We start from the raw sequence: 16,195 nt of genomic DNA on the forward strand, positions 1-16,195 counted from the left end.
CAGCGGATGGAAGGTTGGTCTGTCTATATGTATCTCCTCTCTGTGTATCTATGTCTTTCCAATAAAAGAAATATCTATCTATCTATGTATATATACATATATATATTTAAAAAAAAAAAAGAGGTCAACGGACAATATTCAACCTCCTCCCTTCCACTGCCTAGGAAAGCAGGCAACGTCCAGGCATGTGGAGTCCCACACGGCACTTCCGGTCAGCCTCCTCCAACCCTCTTCCTGCCTCCGGGCTGAGCTGGGCCCACCTTCAAGTCCGGCTCTCTTCACACAACTTTAGCAACCTTCCCAAGATGAGTCTGTCACGAGCGGGACAGCTTTGCGAGGTATTCCCAGGATTTCCATCAAGCTTCACTTAAATTCCAAAAACCCGGTGTATCTGTCCCACGAAACAACTTTCGGGGCTGGAATATCAAGCAGCTTAAAACTTACTCTTCAAACCACTTGAGCGCCCAGCAAGGAACCGCACTGGGTTCGGGGAGCCCGGGACCTGCACTTGAGCTGCGCTGGGACACACGACACCTCCCACGCGGCCGCCGGATTTAAAATCATCGAACTCTGGAAGCGCGCACAAGCCCAGCACAGGGTTAAGGAAACCATGTCGGAAGATTAAAGGCGGAGAAGCCGGGAGCGAGCGGAGGAGAAGCCGCGTTACATAAAGTTCCCCTCGCTCACCGTTTCCTTATTGGGAAGCAGCTCCTTCCTGATTCTGAAGAAGTTCTTGCCGTACTGCCTGAGGCCCTTCACGAAGCGTTTCTGTGACAGAACAAACAAAACGGGGTGTCAGCAAAGCAAAGCTATCCGCAATCAGCAGAAAACCGCCACGGCCACCCGGATCCCGACCGCGGGGCTCCGGCGCCCAGGCCCGGCCAGAGGGAGCCAGGCGACCCACCTGGCAGGGCGAGAAGCTTCTAGCCCGGCCGGAAGCCCCCCTCCTGGGCCGCAGGAATGTGCGGGGGAGGGGGCAGCGACCCCGCGGCGGACGGCCCCTGGGAGCCGGGCCTGCCCCACCACCTCCGGCAGAAGCCACCCAAGCCCCCGGAGAACAGTCCGCGCCCCTCCCAGCGCCCCCCGTTCAGCCTCGGACTCGCCTGCAGCCCGGCCCTGGCACTTTCACTTTGTCCCACTCGTGCGAGCGATCCCTTCCCCGGCCCGCTCCTCGGGACCCCCAGCCGGGTCCAGCGCAGCCGAGCCCGGCAGCCGCCACGGAGCGACGGAGCCGGGGCCGAGCGAGGCCGCCTGCCTGTCACTCGGCGGCTCCACAAAGCGCAGGGCGGCGGCGGCGGGCTGCTCGGCGTGTGACCGCGGCGGGGCCGCGCGGCGCGGGGCGCGGGGCTGGGGCTGCCGCCGCTGCCGGGGGAGGAGGCTGAGCGCGGTGCGCAGAGCCCAGCTCGGCCACGGGCGGCTGCAAAAGGCGGCCTGGATCGCCGCGCCGCCCGCCGCCGGGACCCAGTGCTCTCCGGCGCCCCGCCCCCGGCCCGACCCTGGCCGCGCAGCTGGAGCTTCCCGCCGGGCGCTGGATCTCGGGCTCAGCAACCTCCGGGCAGCAAAGCACAGAAACTTCGCAGAGACGGTGCCCGCGAGGAAGGGGCGCTTCCTGGGCTGCTAGGCCTGCAGAAGCCCCAGGGGACCATGCTTCGGCCTCACGCCCTCCACCTCCGCGTCGCCTGGAAGGCTGGCTGGCTTTGGAGACCCCCCTCAGCCCCTGCCAGATGAGTTCGTGGGTGGCTACACCCCGCCCGACCCAGGCATTTGCTTACACTTCCCAGGGTGCCTATCCCCAAGTGAAATCCACCAGGAAGCTTCCTACCTTCAGAAGGTCCCGCCCCTCCCCGGTCTAAGACCTCCGGGCAAGGGGAGTGAAGGCCAGCTTGGTCTGTAAGACCCGTCTGCAACCTTCTACTCCAGACCCTGAGGCACTGCGTTTCCGGATCTCACCCCTCGCTAAGATATGACTCATCACTGTCAGCTTTCAATAGAATTCGTGGTTTCAAGGAAAAAGTTGTCAGAAAGGAAGCTCTTCCCTGGTCTGAGGAGGCATAGCTTCATTCCTTGTCAAAAGCATGGCTCATTCGAGCGGCAGGCCTGCCTCCTCAGCCCTCAGCCGCGTGGTCTGCAGCGGGACCAAGCCCTGCCCGCAGCCACACAGGTGAGCAGGCTGGAAACAGCCCAGTAACAAAGGCTGCTGGGTGGAGTTGCCAGGAGGAAGCAACTTATTTTGCTAGTTGATGGCTCAGAGGAAGTGAAGAGGAAGAGCCTGTGGACTCCAGCAGGGCTTCAAATTGGCCTGGAAGGGTATAAAGAACATTCTGGGAAATTCAGGGAAGAGAGGAGTGCCAGGAGGTAAGACTGGAGAGGCTGAGAGGACCCCCCACATAGCCGGCAGGCCTCAACTGCAGCCCCCCAGAACGACTGAGTCAGGACTGCCCAGGGCATGGGAGATTGGGCACAAGCTGGTTCAGGAGAGCCCAGAGCTGACAGGACCACCAGAACCACAGCCAGGCACATCCTAACACCTGCTGCTGCTTGCTCCCCAACCCTCCCCAGTTATTCACTTGAAAGGCAAAATGAGGGGTGGGGCTTGTTTGATCTACCGGTTCACTCCCCAAATGGCTGCATCAGCCAGCCAGGTCTGAGCCAGGCCAAAGCCAGGAGCCAGGAATTCCATCCTGGTCTCCTACATGGGGACAGGGGCCTAGGTACATGGGACGCCTTCCACAGCTTCCCCAGGTGTGTAAGCAGGAAGTTGGATCAGAAGCGGCACAACAGTTGGGCTTTAAACTGGCACTCTGATGCGGGATGCCAGCATTGCAAGGGGCAGCTTACTGTGCTGCACCACAGGCCAGCCCCTGGAAGCGTTAAAAAATAATAAAGGTAGCAATGGTCCTTGATGAAACGATGGGGTTAAGTCATTACAGAGCATTCTGGGACATTCTCCAGCCGAGCCTAAAACTGTGAGGACCTCCAGTGCAGCAAACGATGGCCTGTGGTGGCCTATGGCTGGACAGATGCCATCACTGAGACAAGACGACAGGGGGCAAGATCAGGAAAGACGCACAACACTGTGGGGGTGAGGAGGGTGGGACTAGCGGCCCCCTTGAAGGACAGAGGACAACAGCAGGTGGGTCACGGCAGACAGTCTAATACTTGGTTGAGGAAGCCATGGCCAGATTCCAGATGGGGGGAATGCCAGGTGTATACAGTGGAACACAGGCCTGATGCCAAGCCGCACTCAACAGGTTCACTACAGGAGGGCAGCATGTAAAGAGGGCTAATTCTGAATGTGGTACAGTGAATGGACCTGAGTTCAGATCCTGCCCCTTCTGTTCATCATGATGGAAGAGTCCCCAGAACAGAGCAGAACCCCACTTTGCTAACAGCCTCACATACACAAATTCCAAATCCTCTTACCCTAACAAGGAAATACTAGCACAATCCCCATTTTACAAACGAGGAAGCTGACATACAACTCAGTGGCCAAGTCATATCCAAACCCCGCACATCACTGTTGCACTCCATAGACACTCCCTTCCAGTGTCCTTTCTAGCACTGGCAATGGCTCTGCACTCTACTGCTGGACTTAATACCCAACCAACTCCAAAGGATTCTCTCCAAGTAGGGTTCCCATCCTACTGCTGGACTCTGGCCAGCCCTTTGCCCTTTTATCCTAATAACTATCCCAGCATTCCTATCCAGGAGTTATGGGTCTCTGCCAAAGGTGCTCTTGAAGCTGCAGCTTTCACTATGGGCCCAGCACTACTGTACCTGTACCCCCACCTAGGAATAGCACATCCACCTCTGCAGGATGTTCACAGCCCTTGCCCTGAATCCCATGGCCTCAAGGACCCTGTCTCTGTAGACCTTTCCAGCCAGGTGACCAGGATGCCAACTGGACCACATGGGGACCTTGAACTCCAGAGCCTAGGGGAGGATATCTCCACCACTGGTTACAAATCCAAGGTCAAATTCCTCCTGCTATATGATGAAATTTTCCTAAATGTTTCCTCCCAATTCACCATTTGTTTGTATAAGAAGTTCCTTATGCATGTGGTATATACGTAGGAATTACAGTAGAGCTGAAACTATTTTACATTCCTATAGCACTGGGCAATTGATGCTCACCAAGATTTGCACAGAGAAGCCAATGTTACATAAAGCTGTTGCCTGTTCCACTTCTGCTGCAGCTCCCTAATGGCCTGGGAAAGACAGAGGCAGATGGCCCAAGTGTTTGGGCCCTTGCCACACAAGTGGGAAACCTGGAAGAAGTTCTAGGCTCCTAGCTTCATCCTGGCCCAACTGGCCATGGCAGCCATTTAGGGAGTGAACCAACACATAGAGGAGTTTCTTTCTGTAATTCTTTCAAATAAATAATATGTTTTATTTTAAAACACAGCCTCCACCATGGCCTTTGCATCCCATGTGAGTTCCAGTTCCAGTCCTGGCTGCTTCACTTCTGATCCAGTTCCCTGCTTATGGCCTGGGAAGGCAGCAGAGGATGGCTTAGATCCTTGGGATTCTACACCCATATGAGGCCCAGAAGAAGCTTCAGACTACCTCAGTTCTGGCCACTGTGGCCACTTGGCAGTGGTGTACCAATAAATGGTGTACCAATGAATCTGTCTCTCCTTCTCTCTTTGTAACTCTTTAAGTAAAAAGAAATATTTTTTAAAAAATGAAATAATGGGCCTAGTGGCTAAAGTCCTCCTCATGGGCACCTGTTTGTGTTCCAGCTGCCCTGCTTCCCATCCAGCTCTCTGCTTGTGGTCTGGGAGTGGTCGAGGATGATTCAAAGCCTTGAGACCCTGCACCCACGTGAGAGACCAGAAGAAGCTCCTGGCTTCGGATCGGCTCAGCTCTAGCTCTTGCAGCCCCTTGTGGAGTGAACCAGCAGACACAAGATCTTTCTGTCTCTCCTTCTTTCTGTAAATTCGACTTTCCAATTAAAAAATCTTAAACATATGAAACCATATGTTAAGGAAAAACTACTTGGGAGAAGAAACCCAGTTTCACTTTGTAAACAAGTCTTCCCCACCCCTGCCCCGGCTCTCTCAAAATACAATAAAAAATAAGATAAAATATATCTTAAAAAAATAAAAAGATTCTGACAAGTGGAGCAGATAAAGTAGGTTGTGATAACCACAATGAAAAGAATAATTTAAGAGTTCAAAAAGGCTAATTAAGGTTAGAAAAAAAAAAGTTGAAAGGCAGAGTGACATTGAGATCTTCCATCTACTGGTTTAGTCTCCACATGGCTACAATGACTGTGCCAGGGCTGGGCTGAAACCAGGGTCCAGGAGCCACCACTTCCCACCCCAAGTATCCCAAATGGATGACACAGGCCCAAGTACTTGTGCCATCATCCACTGCCTTCCTGTGGAAAAGTCAGGACATGAACCAGCTTTCCAACACGGGATATGGGTGTCACAGGTGGTCAGCTCATTTTGAATGCTAACAATACAGCTGGTCTCTTGGCACCATGATACCGGAGTCTTCTGCTATTCCTCACACCATCTGGTTTAACTCTTGCACCAACCACTACATGTTGGCAACTCCCTCAGAGCTCTAGGGTTTCTGCTCTCTGAACTTCCTCCCCATGTAATCTTCACTGTTCCTTTGGCTCTAAAGCTCGTCTAAGAGCCTCAGTAATGTTTCTGAGGCTGAAACTGTGGTCCAGTTCCACGAGGAACACATGGATGACATGTGGTACACACTGATCCACCACTGCCACGAGTTTGTATCAACAACCAAGCTCTCAAGTGCTATATAATCTCAACCTCACTTGTTAAGAAGGGGACAGTGAGGAGTAGGCGCAGTGGCATATTCTGCCTGCAGCCTGGCATCCTACATGGATGCCAGTTTGTACCCTAGCTACTCCACTTCCAATCCAGCTCCCTGCTTGTGGCCTGGGAAAGCAGTGGAGGATGGCCCAAAGCCTTGGGATCCTGCACCCATGTGAGAAACCTGGGAAAAGATCCTGGTTTCAGATTGGTTTTGCTGTAGCCACTGTGGCCATTTGGGGAGCAAACCAACGGGTTTTTCTGTCTATCTCTCCTTCTCTCTGTAAATCTGCCTTTTAGACAAAAATATTTTTCCCAAAAAAGTGATTCAATAAGTAAATACATAGAGGGGGAAGTGAAAGTATCACAGAGCAGTGTTGTGACTTCTCTATGGAAAGTCAATGGCCTTAAAACCAACAAAACACCTGCTTCTGGGAGATCAGCCTTTACTTTGTGGCCTACCAGAAATGGAGAGGAGCCTCTAAAATCAAAAATAAAGATAAGCCCTTTAGCATCCAGCAATTAGGATCTGCCAATAAGGGCAGCAGCCTTCTGAGGCAGCAGGCTCCTTTCCCTCGATGAATTCACCTCTGCAAGTAACATCCTTGACGCTCTCAAGACTGAATGACCAACACTATCGACTTATAAGCAGGCACTATAAACCGCTCAATGGAAATCCAAGGACAAGGTCTGTCTCAGCAGTCTTCCATTGCTAAGCTGAGCTCCAGCATTACCAGTGCTAAAATTCAAGGCCTCATGAATTTTCTATGGCCATTGGGTTCTGTCTCTGATAGCATGGTGACTTTAGAACACCAGGATGCTGAGGGTGAGGCAGAAACAGGAACGTGTGCATTACCAGGTAGCACCACCAGTGTGCTAGCAGGCCTGTGTCACACTCCGCAAGGCACGCAGATTGGCGTGCGCGAGCCTGACGCTGGGAGGCTGGCACCTGCTTCTCCGGTAAGCTTCCTGTCCAGCGGCCCACACTTGGTGTTCCTTGGGTACTCAACCCAAGTTCTCTTCCATTTCTGTATCCTATCAGCCAGGTGAGATTCAAATGTAAGTGTATAAGGTTATTCTTCATTTTTGTGTTGTAACTTAGTTTATGACCATATTAACATTTTTAGACAAATTGCAGAAACTTTCCTTTGTTGAGCTGAAACTCCTTGTTACTACCAGAAGTTACCCAACTTTAAGTATCTAGGAAAGAACTAACGCCTGGTTTTAGAAAAGTAAGTATCTGAACCAAGTATTATTAAAGTTGGCTTTAACAGAATCTAGATAGCATCTCATTTCAGGTACAGTGGATCAGCTCCTGGGATGTATTCTGCCGTTAGCACAAGGAGGAGATTCTGACATGGCCATTCTGACATAGCTACTTTTCAAATGGGAGACTCCTTAGGAACGAAACAGTATGCCTGCTTGGAGTGAGAGTCTGGTCTCGCACTTAGGACAGCTGCTTGGGACACCTTCGTCTTTTAATGGGGTGCCTGAGTTCCAGTCAATTCAGCCCTAACTCTAGCTTCTTGCTAGAGGCAGCAGATGGTGACTCAAGTGTTTGGGTCCCTGACCTCCATGTGGGAGATCTGGGTTGAATTCCCAGCTCCCAGCGTTCCCTTCCCTATCTCCCTCTCTGCCTTTCCAATACAGACGTGTGGGTCGCTAGAAATGAGATCAGACCCAGGATGGTAGCCTGTGGGTCAGGATGCTGGCATCTCCTGTTGGAATGCCAGTTCAATTACTGGTCGCTCTGCTTCCAATCCAGCTTTATACCAATGTACCTGGGATACACAGCAGATGACAGCCCTCTGATTGGGTCCCTCCTGGCTTTGGCCTAGCCCAGACTTGACTGCTGTAGCAATTTAGAGGGTAAACAGCAGATGGAAACTCTCTCTTTCTGCCTTTAGAACAAGTAAATCTTTAAAAATATTAATGTCAAAATGCAGTTACATGCAGCTTACAAAAAACTCAGAAATTCCTCAGGCTGTTGTTGAGCCCTCCACCCTCCTTCCATGGGTGCTGGTCCTCTCCTCCCACCTTGGTTGGGACAAGGCCATGGCATGGTACAGAGGCAGCAGCTGGACCTGGGGCAAGCAGAGGCAGGGAGCACCCGTATTGCCTTTTTACAAATGGCAAAACACACCAGATGCCACCACGTCCTTGAAGCAGGACTGGGAAGTCAAGGGTGACAAGTGTAAGCCAGCAGGGCGCCTCAGGACTGCTGCGGCTGCAGGGGCCCACGCGCGGCTGCCGACTACATTTACCTCTGAAAATCGACAAAAGGACAAGTAAGGGTCACAGCCACACAGCACAAATTTGTAATTGTCCCAATCTGTTTATCTTTTAAAGTTGGCCGTAAAGTGCCTGCTCCATCTAATTTTTCAGAGTTATTCTGTCACTCTGAACTGCCCCTCAGGTCAGGTGTGCCAATGCCCTTGTTCCCTGCTCAGCCTCCCAGTATGGCACCCAGCGGGGGCTCTGTGTGCCTTCCACAGCAGGGGGCAGAGCTGAAGAGGGGGGCACACGCTACCCATATGGCTAAAGTATACCTCTGCATTTACCTCTGGCTGAGAGCTTTCAAAATCAACTCCCTCTGGTGAATCTTAACTAGCATCACAGTCAGAAACTCACCATGACTTGTGAAAAGTGACTTTTCTCAGTCCTCTTACATAACTGTTTGGCAAACACTCTGGGTATTAACATGACCCCTACTGTGAAAATGGCTCCTTCTGCCCTACCCTGTTTTTGGCACAAAATTTTATGTTAATAACTTATTGAATTGCAAGGGATTGAAGGACAGATTTGCAAGTAAGCAGTCTACAGTTCCCTCAGAGAGAGTCAGAGGGAGCCTAAATGTGGGCATTGTTAATGGGTTCCTGACGCCACGCTGCAGAAGAGTGAGCCTTTGCAGGCTGGGCTACGCACGGCCATCCCGGGCTGACCTGCAGCATGTGGCCCGGCTGGCAGCAGAGCCCATCTCACACATCTCAACACCTGGCCTCCTGCGGGCTTACTGGTGCTATGGCTTTGAGAGATATCACGTGGCTTTGGTTTAACTTTTTTGTACACTGGACCCGGCGGCGTGGCCTAGCAGCTAAAGTCCTCACATTGTATTCACCAGGATCCCATATGGGCGCTGGTTCCAATCCCAGCTGCTCCACTTCCCATCCAGCTCCCTGCTTGTGGCCTGGGAAAGCAGTCGAGGATGGCCCAAAGCCTTGGGACCCTGCACCCACGTGGGAGACCCAGAAGAGGATCTGGGCTCCTGGCTTTAGATTGGTGCAGCTCCAGTCCTTGAGGTCTCTTGGGGAGTGAGTAATCAGATGGAAGATCTTCCTCTCTGTATATCTGACTTTGTAATAAAAATAAATGTTTAATGCAAGGTGACCTAATGAGGCACTGCTTTTTTCTTTTCTTTATTTTATTTTATTTTTATAGAAAAGTCAGATATACAAAGAGGAGGAGAGACAGAGAAGAAGATCTTCCATCCGATGATTCACTCCCCAAGTGGCTGCAATGGCTGGAGCTGAGTCAGGAGCCCAGAGCTTCCTCTGGATCTTATACGTGGATGCAGGGTCCCAAGATTTTGGGCCGTCCTCAACTGCTTTCCCAGGCCACAAGCAGGGAGTTAGCTGGATGGGAAGCAGGGCCGCCAGGATTAGAACTGGCACCCATATGGGGTCCCGGTGCGTGCTAGGTGAGGACTTTAGCGGCTAGGCTACCACATCGGGCCCCTCCTTTTAAAATAAACATCAGTAGAACCAATTACCTGAAGAGACCTTCCAGTAAGCTGAAGTTCCCAAGATGCTGTTCCTGATTACTTTACATGAATTCGAAAATTTCCAGAATACCTAGTTAATATTTTAAAACCACTGAGAGTTTAAAGACAACAAACAAGATATTTTCAAATACTCATCAGATTTTTACCAACAGATCTCAAGTGCCTCTGAGATCTGATCTGTTCCCCTTGCTGACATTTGATCCTGAAGAGTCTAGTGGAGTCCTGTCCTCCAGCGTCAGAACATGCAGCCTGCACATAGACACAACCGCACCCTTCTCACACAGGCGGCGTGAGCCACATCCCGTCTCCGACACTCTGTCCCCTCTTCCTGCTGCACAGGTAACACTTCTTCCTACACCCGCTTCCGCTGTGTTCTGCAATCACCCCTTGGGTCTAGGAAGCTTTGCCTTGATTGCTGATTTGTTTTTTCAGTTTTTAAAACCAAAATACTTATTGTCTAATGGTTGAAATTCTCCAGATGAACTGGATGCAGCAACAGCTGCCCTGAGATGACTGAATTCTGCTCACATACATCCTCCTGCACTCTCCAGCAGACGCTGAATCCTCCAGAACCGTGCTATGCAGCTTACATACTCAGAGCCCCAGTGTGTGCCATCAGAGTCACTTACAGGACTTCAGGCCGACCCGAAGGATGCCCCAAATGTCCCGCCCTCATCCTTCCCCATTAGAAATGGACACAGGATTAGGCCCACGTGCTCGGACATTGCAGCTGCGATTTCCACCCCCGAGTCCTGACAACTCTGATGTCCAGCTTCTCTCTCGGTGCCCTGTCTCCCTCCCAGGACAACTGTCTGCTCTCTGTCCCTGTTCCCAATGCTTCTATCAGTCATCACCCTCACCACTCGCTCCTCCTTCTTGTCCAATGTGTTTCTTTCTGTTTGAGGGGGAATCTATTAACCGTAGGGCTACACTACCACATGGTGGCTACTCAAGTCTCCTCTGCAACCTCACTGTTTCCACAATGGCCCAGTTCCGGGCTTGCTGTATAGTGGGAGACTTGAATCCAGTTTCACCTCACAGGTCCAAACAACGGGCAGTTAATGCCTTCCATCAGTGTTCTAGCCAGCCTAGCTTTGCACTCAGCATGAGGGCTGTGTTCAAGCATTTTGAGAGTAAGCCAGCAGATGAGAAGGGCCCTTTCTCAATTTCCCAAGTAAATAAATACGTTTTAGGAGGATCACATGCCCATGGGGAAATTGCCTCATGCCGAATGGTTAAAATAGCATCTGAGTCCATGAGCACAGGCCTCTGAGCCATGCTATGTGTCTCTGCTGACGCCCCTCTGATCCAGATGACAAGGCTAAGGACACTGAAGTCCTTTCATTATTGCAGGACTAACAGAACACTGTCACTGGGTGAGCATGACAACTGTGTCTCCATGCACTTTCACATCAAGAACAGACTTAAACAGCACTTCCAGCAGCTGCAGACATTCGCTCCATCAGGGCCACAAGCAGATTAAACTACTCCAAATGTGCACTGGAGGCCCCTGTCACAGGGAAGCAGCCATAAGGTGGTTCATTAGCAGGTGCTTAAAATTCTCACCTCCCCTAAGGGCTAAGAATGAAACAAAGACTTGTGGCTTGTCTGGAAGTTACAAGAGAACAAAACAGCAGAGAAATCTTCAAGGTTGGTTCATGTCTTCGATATAAACCGTAACTAGACAATGTCCAGTAGAAACAGAATGTGAACCAAAAATGCAAACCACAAAGGCACATGCAGAATTCCTAGTGGTCATACCTTACTCTGTTAAGACTTAGTTTTTAATTTGGCATGCAGACAATGAGCGAGGGGCGAAGAAACAGAGAGATCTATCTATTGCTTCCCTTTTCCGTTGCCTACAATGGTTGGGGCACAGCCAGGCTAAAGCCAGAAGTCAGGAACTCCACCCAGGTTTCCAACATGGGGGGACACAGACCCCCAACACTCGGGGTCCTCATCTGCTGCCTTCACAGGCACATCAGGATGCTAACAACACCAGAAGCACTCTAACTCACTGTGCCGTAACACCAGCCCCTACCAGCCAAATTTTAAAAGAAACAGGTAAAATTAAGAAAAAAAAAGTTAGGATTTATTTTGTTAGCAGATTTACAGAAAGAAGGCGAGACAGAGAGCAAGATCTTCCATCTGCTAGTTCACTCTTCAAAAGCGACTACAACGGCCAGAGCTGAGCCAACCTGAAGCTAGGAGCCAGGAGCTTCTTCCGGTTCTCCCAGGCAGGTGCAGGATCCCAAGACTTGGGCCATCCTCTACTGCTTTCCCAGGCTACAGGCAGGGAGCTGGATGGGAAGTGGAGAAGCTGGGATTAGAACCGGAACCCATAAGGGATACTGGTGTGTGCAAGGGGAGGACTTAGCCACTAAGCCATTGTGCTGGGGCCCAATATTTAAAAATTTTAAGTCAATGATTCCAAAACATTCACTTTTCAGCATGTAACCTGATGGTTGCCATGGTGATTGGAGGAGGGCAGAGCCTGCTTCCAGCACTTTCTCAGGCTACAACCCTGAAGGGACCCTGGAATTCTGGCAAGCCCCTCAGGCAGCGGGGTCACTGCTGCACTGATGACCACACAAACCAGCATTCCCCACAATTAAGGGCCAAAGCAACCCTGCCTCAGCTTCCGGGCTAAGGGAGTTGCACACTCCCTGCATGTCTTCCTAGCTTTTCTTCCCTCTGCAGCTCCTGCCTTCATGTCTGCCTTCCCGCTGCACGGCCAGGGGAAGCCTGTGACCGTGGTTTCCTGGAATAAAGGCCATCTACATTCTTTTCCATACTCAGCTGAGGTATTCCTTCTCCAGTGGTCAGAGAATCTAACAATCTATATACAAAATTAATTCCTTTCAAAAGTTTATATTCATCCACTTGAGAAGCAGAGTGGCAGTATGGGCGGAGGAGGGAGAGTGCATCAGTAAGCCTCCATTCAGTGCTTCAATCCCCAAATGGCGACAACAGCCAGGGGTGAGCCCGACCAAAGCCTGCAGCTCAAGACTCTTGTGTCTCCTACATGGGTGGGCAGGGCCTCAAGCCCTTGGGCCATCTTTCCACTGAATCTGAGGCTGGAACTACATCAGCACGGGGGTATGTCCAAAGCAGCCATAAAACATGTACCACTTACAAATGAAATATTTCATATTCTTTCATTTTCAAAAACATTTATTTTTAATTTTTTAAAAAAGATTTATTTTATTTTATATTGTAAAGATATACAGATAGGAGGAGGGACAGAGAGGAAGATCTTCCATCAGCTGGTTCACTCCCCAAATGACCACAACAGCCAGAGCTGAGCTGATCCAAAGCCAGGAACCAGGAGCTTCTTCTAGGTCTCCCATGCAGGTTTAGGAACCCAAAGCCTGGGGGCATCCTCCACTGCTTTCCCAGGTCATAAGCAAGGAGCTGAATGGGAAGAGGGGCTGTCAGGATTAGAACCGGCACCCATGTGAGATCTCGCATGTTCAAGGCGAGGACTTTAGCCGCTTAGGTCACCATGCTGGGCCCAGAAATAACATTTTAAAAAAGATTTATTCATTTTTATTGGAAAGGTAGATTTACAGAGAGAAGCAGACAAGGCAGATCAATCTTTCATCCAAGTGACCACAATGGCCAGAGCTAAGCTGATCCAGAGCCAGGAGCTTCTTTCGGGTTTCCATGCTTTGGGCCGTCCTCCTCTGCTTTCCCAGGCCACAAGCAAGGAGCTGGATGGGAAGTGGAGCAGCCGGAACACAAACTGGCACCCATATGGGATTCTAGCATGCTCAAGGTAAGGATTTACCCACTGAGCCATTGCACTGGGCCCAACAGTATCTTTTACACTGAGTTTATATAAGGACCAGCTCATATCTGCTGCTCTCTAGCCATATGGTTGCTGACTACCTAATTGGAAAGTACAAGTCTAGAACAACCCTTACTTCTTCATAAAAGAATAAAATATACCCAAAACACTGAAAGTTTTCTATTAGGGTAATAACTATACCGTTGTACCTTGAGAGCTCGTTTGGAGGTTCTAGCAGGGGATGCTAGACCCCTGACCGCAGACCGGTCCTCCTCTAGCGGGGATGGTCGTCCTCTTCGACCGAGCGTGCAGCTTCGGGAGGGACGCACATGGAGCGGTGAGGGAGGAAGGGGACACCCGCCTAGCCAGGCAGATCCGCCGAATCAGCCCTGGCGATCAATGGGGTGACAGATGTCGCAGCCAGATCGCCCTCACATCCACCATTGGAATTATGGATAATGATAACACACATGCTCCCCAAACACAGGCCTGTTACTTCAAATTAAGTCACTGTGTCTTTCAAGAGAACATGCCCAAATCACAAAGGTGTTTTGCTCTGCTTTCCTAATGGGAAGTGGAGGCCCTGACACATGCCAGGGGCTTACTCTAGCTCCTGCCACACAGCACTCACCAGCTTTCCTTTCTCCTCCTTTAGCAGGAGATAAGGACTGTTCTCATTAACCTGGTTTACTTAGGAATGTTCTCCTAAAAGGAGGAAAATCCATTATCCCTCCAGCAAATGCAATACGGGGTGGGAGAGGGGGAGATGACCCTAATTACAAAAGCCAAACCACCATCTCTAGACACAGCCTCTTCTTACCAGTGGCCAGTGTCTTCTTTCCATGAGGGACACGTGCAGGGTGACCATCATGGTCACAAGTCTCATGGGGACACGTCTCAGGGCGGGCATGGGAAATGGGCCCCACCGCAATGCTGTTCTTTTTGGCTTTTGTTTGGAACAGTACTGTTCCCGCAATACCTCTCTTACTGAAAATAAGGGATTAAGGGAGCACAATGCAGCTGTGTGTAAATTACACATGGAGATACAGACAGACACAGGGCATGTACATATGTTGTGGCACATGGTACTGGACAAGAAGATGCTCAGGCTGCTGGCTAAGCCATGCTGGGATTCCTCTCCCACACCCAAGGCCCCAGAAAAGGCATTCTCTTCATCCTTACTGGCAATGTGAAAGAAATGACCACAGACCCTAATGAAGGAAATGCCTCAGCAGAGATGCTATATCTCATCCTAACAGGAAAGATAAATCAGTGTCATGTAATTTACAGATAAAGGTTATAATAACAAAATTCTGGAAAGGTAGCAAGACAATGTAGCATATAGAAAGAGGCAAAAAGTGGTACGGTGGAGGTTGAGAATAAGCATCTCTCACCCGTCCTCTCAATGGGTGGGACAGTACAGTGGTACTGACTACTAGAACACCCCCGAAATGAGCACACGGGAAGCCAGAGGCTTTGGGCTTTATGACACTTTGTTTTAAAGTTCTAGGTTCACAGCAAAAATCAGCACAAGAACAGAGATTTCCCACATACTTGAATCTCTGGATGTTTCCACTGAGTTAAAAAGAAAAGAAAACAAGAAAAGCGACTGGCCTCAGCCTTGCAGCATTAAACCAAGCACACAGCAGGCATCAGGAAAGCTGAGCTCCAATGCCAGACACAAGTTCTTCAGGCCTCACAGCTGACTTCAGGCAAACCACCAACATCCCCTGGCCCTGGAATTCCCGCAAAGATGACATACCAGCACTCAATGCACGAGAAGCAGCTTTCACATGCTCTTTAAAATACTGAGGGACTGGGCCCGGCGCAGTGGCCTCAGTGGCTAAAATCCTTGCTTTGCACGCACCAGGATCCCATATGGGCGCCAGTTCGTGTCCCGGCTGCCCCACTTCCTTTCCAGTTCCCTGCTTGTGGCCTAGAAAAGCAGTAGAATTTAAAAAGAAAAAATTTAACAAACGAACAAAACAACTATGTTAACTTGCACCCATGTGGGGAGACAAATGAGAGCAAGTACATTATAGGATCCAAATTTTTCTTTAAAAGTATTCCAACAATATCATCAAATTTAATTTTCTTTTTCTCTTCCTTCCTTTCTTTTCTTTCTTCCTCTTTTTTTAAGTGTGATTTGTATAAATTCCCAGTTTAAAAAGAAATAAAGGAAGAATGAGGTCTATTTCTGAAGCTTGGGGTTTACTGTGCTTACAGTTCCAACAATAAATCATCTCCCAATCTGGGCTTGGAAAAGCACTGGCCACGGTTTGATTGCTCCAGCCCCAGGTTGCCAAGCAACCAATATAAGGGGGTCTGAGCACGGCTGACAGATAGCCAAGTGGCTGAAACAGCAGACTTCTCTCTGTCAAAAATGCGTTTCAGAGAGCCACTTGCCCACCTCTGCTCTTTGCTAAACACGACATGATCGTAAAATTAAAATCAAAAGGCTAGAGTAATCAGAGTGTGCTTCCTGCTCAATTACTAATTGTGACAAAGCTGCGGGGAGGCCTGATCACAGTGCAAGACAGCAGAAATGTGGTGCTGTAAATGAGATGAACTCAGAGAAACCCGATCTATATGCAATCAACTGTTCAGGAAACACTAGAAAGAAAATAATGGATGTTAAGATGTTACAAAAAAAAAATGTCCAACAATAACTAAGCAGCCACTTGTCAAGATTACTTCATAGAAGCAAAACTACTGTCAATTGATGTGAAACACAATCTGAAGGTGAAGTCTCTCAGGCCAGTGGGTGAGGTTCCTGATAAAGGGGCCACCAGCCATAACCCCATAACCCGGAAGCCTCACCCTGGGAAGTGCCTG

The 16,195-nt window shown here is 50.0% G+C and overlaps 1 protein-coding gene across 1 annotated transcript in view; it reads right to left on the reverse strand.

Annotated features, from left to right (window-relative positions):
• RERE (arginine-glutamic acid dipeptide repeats) overlaps positions 1 to 16,195 on the reverse strand; it is a 348,281-nt gene that overhangs the window by 54,871 nt on the left and 277,215 nt on the right. Inside the window, exon 12 of the mRNA XM_040987860.1 lies at positions 688 to 768. Within this exon, the coding sequence (XP_040843794.1) occupies positions 688 to 768 (81 nt within the window). The remainder of the gene's footprint in view (positions 1 to 687; positions 769 to 16,195) is intronic.

The sequence above is a fragment of the Ochotona curzoniae genome, unplaced genomic scaffold, assembly GCF_017591425.1.
Source record: "Ochotona curzoniae isolate NIBS_2020 unplaced genomic scaffold, NIBS_Ocur_1.0 contig_4792, whole genome shotgun sequence".
NCBI lineage: Eukaryota > Metazoa > Chordata > Mammalia > Lagomorpha > Ochotonidae > Ochotona > Ochotona curzoniae.